The following is an 8,759-nucleotide window of genomic DNA, read 5'->3' on the forward strand; positions in this document are numbered from 1 at the left end:
GTTGTTCGATCCGCACCGTCTCTGTTATCCATGAGCCCATAGTCACAATGCCCATCTGTCTCACTGGGGGTCTTCCTCTCTTTTTCTAACCCTCTGCCTTCCCTAGCATAATGTTCTTTTCCAAGGCCTGTCCCCTCCTGACAATATACCCAGGGTGTGTGAGATGATGCCACGATCTTTGTCTCTAAGGAGTACCCTCATTGCACTTTCTCCAGCACAGACGTGTTTGTTCTTTTGGCCGTCCATGGAATATTCAGTCTTCCTTCTCCCCAGAGTCCCAATCCAAAGGCATCAACTCTTGTCCTCATTCACAGTCCAACTTTCAGAAGCATACAAAGCAGTTGGAAAAACCACTGCTGGGATCTGCTGCACCTTAGTCTTTAAACCAAGACTGGGTGAGTTGAAAGCATCCAACCAAAAATCGAGTATCTTGGGGCCCCTCTCTGCTCTGTGGGAGCAAGAGAGGGTGTCCTGCTTCCGTAAAGATCTTTAGCCTTGGGGACCCTCTGGGGGTGTTCCTACTCTGTCCTGGGTGGTCATCACATAGTTGGAATCAGCTCTTAGAAGCTGGTTCTGCAGTAGGTATTTTTACTCAGGTATATTTCCCCCCCGTTATCCTAAATTAACTTGTGTTTGTTCTGTAATAAATAATTAAACAATGTAATTTTCATACATACCCAGGGAAGAGCCAGGGAAATATTAAAAGCAAATGCAAGCAGGAGTTATTTATATCCAGGTGGGGGGACTGGAGGTGAGGTGGTGTGTGGTGGTTCTTTTTTAAAAAAATTTTTTAAAAAAATTTGTATAATGAAAAGGTTGTTCTGCATGGAGGATACACACACACACACACACACACACACACACACACACACACACACAGAGGTGGTGTGGTGTTTTGCCAGGTAGGCCTCACTCCACCGCTAAGCTTCCCTTCAGTGAACTGAGAAACCAAGGACGCTACGTCCGCTGGTGGCACAGTCGGTACGGAGCTGTGCTGTTAACCCAAAGCCTGGGCCTCTCTCTCTGGTGGTTCAAATCCACCAGCGTCTCGATATACAGCTTCAGAAGCCCAGTGGAGGGTCACCTGTGGTGATGTAGGTTCCCAAACCCCTGTGGTGAGTAAGGAAGAGTCCTTTGTCTTGACCCTGGTTTGCCCCTGGGGCATTTTAAAGTTTGGGGAAAGTCAGGGTGCAAAAACCGCCAAGGGTGGGAAAAAAAAAAGGCTGGGCATTCCCACCTGCATCTGTGCACCCCTGCTGTGTGCTCACACCTGTGCATGTTTTCCAAAGGGCAGCAGAGATGGGAGATGGATGTAGCAGCTGCAACTTTGACTTGTTGCCTATTTCACTTCTTTTTCAAAATTTTTTTATTATTATTTTTGTGTGTGTGTACTGTCCAATCAGATCTGACTGATACAGGAGGCGATTGTCCCTCCTTCTCCAGCAGAGCATCTGGGGGATTCAAACCACGTATCCCTGGCATTGCAGTGCAGCTTCTTGCCACTAGGCCACCAGAGCTCCCCATTGACTTATTAGTCCATCCAGACGCTTGGTGACTCCATGTGATGGCACAGATCTGCCCCTTCTGCTGTTCTAGGCATAATCCTTATGCAAACAGAACCCTAAGTCTTCGCTCCCTCAGAGGAGTTGTGGGGTTTGAACTGTCCACCTTCTGGTTAGCGGACAACAGCTTAATGACTGAGCCTCCAGGGCTTCTCACAGTAGACCTGTCTGTACCTTATAGATCAACTAATAGAGATGTCCATGGGACACATGTGTGTCCTGATGAGATGTGGTGACACAGCCCCGAAGGCCACTCCCCTGGGATGCAGGACCAACGAGGACTCAAAGCCTTGGAGTCCTCTTTGATTTCTCTCAATCTCCTTTCCTCATTCCACCTGTTCCCCATCATTTTCTTCCACTTTCTTTCTATTTTTAAAAATAATTTTTTTGGTGTGTGTACCATTAAATCAGATCTGACTGATACAGGAGGAGGTTGTTCCTCTTTATCCAGCAGAGCATCTGGTGGATTCAAACCATGTACCTCTGAGATTGCAGTGCAGCTTCTTGGCACTAGGCCACCAGATTCTTTCATTTTCTTGTCCCTTCTATCTTTCTCTCTTTCCATCTCTCCCACTTTCTTCCTCTTTTTCTCTCCCTCTCTCTCATTTTCTTTCTCTCTCCATCTTCTTTTTTTTTTCTCTCTCTCTCTCTCCTCAGGTCCAATCTACTGGAAAATCCCACCTTCTAAAGAGACAGTCTCACCTTCTACACAGATTCCTAATCCCTCCACTTCTCACCCGTTGGTGGAATCGCCTCCCCTGCAAGTACCTGGATTCCAGCCGCAGCATCTCTGCCTCCACACCGGCCTCCCTGCTGCCCCCTAGAGGCCTCCTCCTTTACAGCAGCCTCTGCTCAGAGCCTCCCAGGACATCCAGGCCTTGCTGCCTGAGGTCCGCGGGGTTCTAGCCCCCCTTGACTAATATTATTCCCTCCCTCATCCTGCTTCAGCCACACTGGCTGCTCCTCAGACACAAAAGGCGGGTCCCCTGCCTCGGAGCCTTTGCACAGGCTGTTCCCTCTACCTGGACAGCCCTTCCCAGCTCCTTCCTGGGCTCACATGTCACCTCCCTCCCTCCCAAGGAGGCCCATCCTGACCTCTGTGCCTTTAAAGCTCTCCTCTCGCCCTCACCAGTTCCCTCTCCTACTCTCTCAACATAGCTGACTTGTCTGTATGCCAGGACCTAGAGTAAAGGAGGCCTGGTCGCGCAGCCAGCCGAACATGGGATTGCTAGTGGTGAGGTTGTTGGTTCAAACCCACCAGCTGCTCTGCAGCTCAAGTATGGGGCAATCCGCTCCAGGGCAGTCCTCTGCCCTGCAGGTCACTGGTGGTCGGAAAGATAATGACAGTGGCTTAGTGCATATCTAGAACTTGAGAGCTGCCACCAGCTTTGTTCACCGCTGCCTCCTGGGTGCCTGGAACACAGGCACCACGGAGAACGAAGTGAAGAGATGGTTAATAACCCCGAATGAGTGACAGGGGGCAGGGAAGTCTGGGAGCTGAGGATTGAGAAAGGGCCATTTGAAAGGACCCCGGGGCTGAAAGCAGGGGTTTGGAGGCAGAGGGCATCTGGCTGACCAGAGCCCAGAGGGGCAGGACTATCTTAGTGAATGAATCACCAGGAGAGGCATTAAGTGGGTGCAGCACCAGGAGTCTGGGGTTTCAGGGAAGACAGCTGCGAGGGTGGAGGAGGCATTTAGAGAGCGAGGAGTGGCTGGGGCCTTGAGAAGGTCCTGGGAGGCCTGAGCCGTTCGCGCTCAGCAAACCTAAAGGTTGGTAATTTGAGCCCACTAGCAGGTACAACTGAAAAAGGTCTACTTCCAGAGAGGTGACAGCCAAGAAGACCCCAAGAGGCACTTCTGGTCCATGACACGTGGGACTGCAATGGGTCAGAATGGATTTTCAGGCAATGATTTTGGGGTTTGGGGCTTCCGCCCCCACTTGATGGTCTTGAGGGGATGAGGTTGGGTTGACAATAATCAGTGTCCTCCCGGGTTTGGAAGTGGAGACTCAGTGGTTCACTGCCACCTGTTAGGAACTTGGCAAACATTTGCGGGGGCTGAACTGTGCCCTGGGCTCACTGCAGAGAAGCTGGGCTTGGCTGTGGGACGTGGCCTGGCCTGGGGCTGCGGCCGAGCAGATTCAGCTCCTTGCAGATAACTCACTCCTTGTGCTTTAAAGAGTTGTGCTGCCAACTCAAAGGTGAGAGGTTCGAATCCCCCAGCTGCTTGGCGAGAGAAAGATGGGCAACCTCCTCCCCTGCAATTTATAGCCTCTGCAAATTCGCTGAAGGGCCAGCTGTGAGTCAGTTCTGACTCTTCACATCACTTAACAACAAACAAGGTGCTCCTTGACAGCCTCCATTCCGTTCCTGGTCCTCACGGCCCAGCCTGCTGCACCCCTGGCCTGCCTCTCGCCTTTGCGAATGGAAGTGGCTCAAAGGCAGGGCAGGACCGCATCTGATTTGGACCTCACCCAGAACAGTACTTAGTCCTGAAATGGGGCTGGGAGTAGCTGTTAGAGGAATCAATTAATGAAGACAAATGGTGACTAGGGGACGTTCTTTAGGGGCAAGAAGACTGCAGCTGAGGGGTGGGAGGCGGACGGGATTAACTGGTAGAAAGGAGCTTGCTGGAGGAAGCAGCTGGTGAGGGTCATGGGGTCAGGTCAGAGGGACGCGATTTCACAGGGGCTGGGATGGGTGATGCGAGAGGCAAGCCCCCAGTTAGAAGGACAGCCCTGCCTTTAATACACTTTGCAGATCCTGCATTTTTATTTATTTTTTTTTTTTAAAAACCTGTAGGATTGTTGTAACTCTCAAGCTCAGCAAATAAATCCACGGGCACCACTTGTCCAACAGCACGTGCTTGCTTCCTGTCACTGTTTCCTGTCCTGGTCACTCACCCTCAGGACATTGCAAACTCTCTCTCTCTCTCTCCCACCCCCCCACCCCGCCGCTACTGCAAATCCTACTGAACGCCCACAGACCCAGCCCGCTGCCATCCAGTCCCTGCACGAGGGCACAGATCGCCTCATCTTACAACTCCTGTGGGTTTGAACCACCAACCTGTGGCGTAGCAGCCAAATCACGTCTGTGCTACTAGGGCTCCTCTACTAGATTCCAGTCGAGCGTAAACATGACTTTGACACGCACCGTGACACGAATAAAAGACTATTGCTTGTGACTCGATTTCTTTAGCTACCCCCTTTGTCGAGGCGTTCTAGATGGGGATCTGAAATCGCTCCAAAAGATGCCTGTATTTTGGGGAGCGGCAGCTCCATGTCCACCAGACCCAGAGAAGAGGAGAGCTTCGCACTACACCCCACAGAGGTGCACTCAGGTTTTGGGGTCTCCCGCACGCTCATCTGCCTCCCCTTCTCAGAAAGGACAGATCTTGAGGGCATGGGAAACACACTACCCCCTCCAGCTTTATGAGTAGGAAGACTGTGCACAAACTGACCAAATGCCTTTGGAAGCCGGATTCTCATCCAAGGGGCCACGGTCACAAGCGACCAGCTGACAAGTCTGGGGACAGTGAAGCTATTGCTGCCCATCTCCGGAGCTGAGATCTGAGATCAACACCCGTAAGAGGCATGGGCCAGCCTTCCAACAAAGAGCGGACCCTCAGCAGACACCCACGGCCCCACGTTGAGTGCTTCTGCCTCGCAGTGATCGTGCAGGATGGCACATAGTGCCCCCGGGAAGGACGGCTGAGGCTGTGAGCTGTACAGAGGGGGCTTCCTTCGCGGCCTGGAGCAGTTGGCACGCTTGCCCCACCCTCTTTTCGGTTAGTTAATTGCTGATGGTGCCACCACAGTCCTTTGGCAAATCTTTCACAAAGTCCACTACCCTCCAGTCTGTTTCTGCTCAGCGAGGCCATGCAGGAATGAGCAGAGCCACCCTGTGGGGTTGGTTTCCCCAAGAGGCTGAGCTCATTAAGAGCGCATGCCCCCATCTTTCTACCCCAGGCAAGTGGCTGGTGAGCCCAGTGGGCCCCTTTATTGTTTGGCAGCCGAGAGCTTAGCCCACAGCACCACCAGGGCTTCCAGTTGAAGGTAAGAATTTGATGACAACTGTGTCCCAAGGCATCAAGTGGGGTTCACCTTCACCGCAAGAAAAATGAACCAACGTTCCCAGAGACCACCTGTGCCAAGAAGCGCCCTTTGGGCATCCTCCCTCCAGCACCCGGAAAACAAATGTGAACCCCTTATCAGGAGGACATGAGGCTATAGATAGCTTGTATCCCCTGAGTGTGCCAGGTGCCAGCACGGATTTGGAGCCCTCCACAACGATCCAGTCCATCTCCTTGGCTCTCACGTCAACCTCACCAGGACGGGGTGCATTGCACCCACTTTTCTGGTAGAGAAAGTGAGGCTCAAGCTCGCGCCAGCTTTGGCCAAAAGTCAAGCGATGGGTGCCAGGCTCCACCGCAGAGGGGTCCCAAGCCACACTCTACACCCTGGGTGACCCCAGGTCTAGGCCAGACCGAGTGGGCCTCCGCGAGAACTCAACCTGCCAGGCCCTCAGCCTTGGAGGCCGCTCAAGTTCAAGGACTGCTCCCCGAAGTCTGCGCTCCTGGCTCCTCTTGGGGCGCAGAGGAGGATTTCAACCCGGCCCCTCGGCCCCTCCCCGCGCACCTCTCGCGCCCAGCTCACTGCTCACCTGGATGCCGTTCTCCTGCAGGTTCAGGTAGCGTGTGTTGACCGGGATGCTGGCGGGCACCTCCGCCAGCTCTCGCCGCGTGCAGATCACCCGGCTGGCCTGGTTGCTGCAAGAGCAGGCCGCGGGGCAGGAGGTGGCCGGCGGGGAGCCCCCTCCTGCGGCCGATGTCAAGGCCACGCCGCCGCCTCCTCCGGCGCCCAGAGGAGGGGAGAAAAGCCACAAGAAGAGTAGGGCCCCGTGGGGCCAGGACATCCTACCGGGCGGCGGCGGGGGGCACGGGGAGCCGCGGGAGCGCGCCATCCTCAATGTTCATGCTCCGCGCGGGCGCCGGGGGGCTGTGCGGAAAGAGAGAGGGCGAGAGGGGCTCAGTGAACAGTTGCAAACCCCTCGCGGCATCTCACCACCACCACCTCTCAGCATCCTGCCCAGCGCGCGCGCAAAGAGGGATTCAGAAGAGAAGGGCGCATCGCGCGCGCAGGCAGCGAGAAAGGTGGCCTGGCCTCTCCCTCCCCCACACCGTCCCTGCGTGATCGCGTCGCATCCCTCCTTCCTCCGGGGAAGGTCTGCTTCCCATTTTGCAGATGGGCAAAGCGAGGCTGGGGCGGAGGGAGGGGTGGTGGTGGTAGGGAAGCGTTCTTGGGGGGAGTGGAGCAGCTGGGATGGCCACCCAGGCTCACGACTCGGTTCTTGGCGTGACTGTACCACAGAGAAATGCAGAGAACAGAGGAGACCGTGGAGACCCAGAAAGGGTGAGTGACAAAGCCAGGAATCGCCTTAGGAGCTTGGTCCCCTCAACTCCTTGCAGGAGCCATTTGGGGGTGGCTTCAAGCCTCTTAGCCCTTCAGCTCAGTCCTCCCCACTCCAACGATCCCAGAGACCAAGGGCGGCTGGAAGGATCTGAGTTATGCTCCAAAGAGAAGCTTGGGGGAGGGAGAGACTAACAGACAGGACAGAGTACGGAGGTGAAGGGTGAGGGGTGGGAGGTGGCAGGGCTAGGAGGGTGGGACCAGGGTTACTATGGGGGGCCTGGAAGTGAGGCCTGTGACCGCAGGTGGTGCTCCGGGCGTCGGGTGGCTCTGGTGGCGCTGTGCCAGCAGCTGCCGCAGGACCGGACTGTGTGCTTGGGGGAGGGGGCTGACAGGGAAGGGACCTGGATTCCCAGAGAGGGTGGGCAGGAGAGGGCCCCATAAGAAGTCCCTACTATCCCTTCCCACTCTGTCTCCCACTCATTTGCACAGGACAAGGGGGGGAGGTTGGGACTCCGGAAACAATAAACTCACAGCAAAGCTGCTCGCCCGGGCCAGCGATTCCTTCAGCGACCCTGAAGGACGGAGCCAAACTGCCCACAGCGGTTCCCAGGCTCTAAGCCTTTACACAAGCAACGCTTTCTCCCTCAGCGCAGCTGGTGGGTTCGAACGCCCCACCTTCTGGTTAGCAGCCACTGTGCCTGAACCATTGCGCCACCACAGCTCCTCGCATAACAATGACAATGACAACAGTAGCAGTTCCCTGTGACCCTTTCCACGCGCCACAAACTGCGCGCAAACTGCCTAATCGTCAGGAGGAAGCTTTCGGAGACCCATTAGACGGATGAGGACGCTGAGGCCCCGGGAAGGGGAAATGGCTGTCCAAGGGCGCAGAGAGCTAAGCGGCCCCCGGGAGGCTCTGGCCTTCCGCCCGCCCCTCCACGCTGGGCCTCGAGTACACACACGCGCACCCACGTCACACGCTCCGGCCTGGCACACGCCAAACCCCTGCGAGCGAGCTTCCCACGAGAGGCGGTGGGGTGTCCACCGAACATCCGCGCGCGCGCGCGCGCGAGCGCGCACACACACACACACACACACACACACACACACACCAACGATGAGGACACGCGGACACCCTGGAGCGGTGGACCCCGGGCTCCCCCACGGGCACAGGCTCGCACACACGTCCATTCTCCTCTGGCCTCGCAAATCCCCTTCACCCAGATAAACACGCGCGTGTGTCTGTCTGCGCGCAAGGGAGTGAGCTGGCGCAGAGCTGGAGGCCCGCGCTGACCGGTCCCCCGGATCAATCTTCCACCCGTGGGGCTGGGGTTGGGTGTGCGCGGGGTGATCGCGGGGTGGGGCGGCTCTGTGTCCCCCACCCCGCGCGTATGGCCCAGGACGGCTGCGGTCCGGCTTCCCTCCGGCCAAGCCGCGAGCCAGCCCACACCCTCGAGCCCAGGGAACACGCAGCCCGAGAGGCTGGACTCTGGGGATGGGGGCTCGGGCGCCCCAGGAAGGAGGCCCGGGGGGCGAACCCCCCCCCCCCCCCCCCCCCCCGCTCGGTCTCCGCGCTGCGCATCTGTCCCCGCCGCTCGCTCCACTGCCAGCCCGCATCCCCCACCCCCCACGGCTTCCGCAGCGGCTCCCCCTTCCCTCCTTTGCCCTCCGCCATCTCCGTCCTTGGCGCTCCCTCCCCCAGCGTCCCCCCATCGCCCGTGAGAGACACTCACCCTGTGGCTGGGCTCCCGCTGGGCCTCTCCCTGCGCCCCCGGCCCCCCCCTCCA

General features: G+C 56.8%; 1 protein-coding gene across 1 annotated transcript in view; it reads right to left on the minus strand.

The window, feature by feature from the left end:
• Positions 1–6,529, minus strand: part of LRRC4B (leucine rich repeat containing 4B) — a 47,380-nt gene extending 40,851 nt beyond the window's left edge. The window contains exon 1 of the mRNA XM_006897279.1: positions 6,224–6,529. Within this exon, the coding sequence (XP_006897341.1) occupies positions 6,224–6,523 (300 nt within the window). The 5' untranslated portion in view covers positions 6,524–6,529. The remainder of the gene's footprint in view (positions 1–6,223) is intronic.
• Between the last annotated feature and the right edge of the window lie 2,230 nt (positions 6,530–8,759).

This window comes from Elephantulus edwardii, unplaced genomic scaffold, assembly GCF_000299155.1.
Source record: "Elephantulus edwardii isolate Elephantulus edwardi_28Jun2011 unplaced genomic scaffold, EleEdw1.0 scaffold00208, whole genome shotgun sequence".
NCBI lineage: Eukaryota > Metazoa > Chordata > Mammalia > Macroscelidea > Macroscelididae > Elephantulus > Elephantulus edwardii.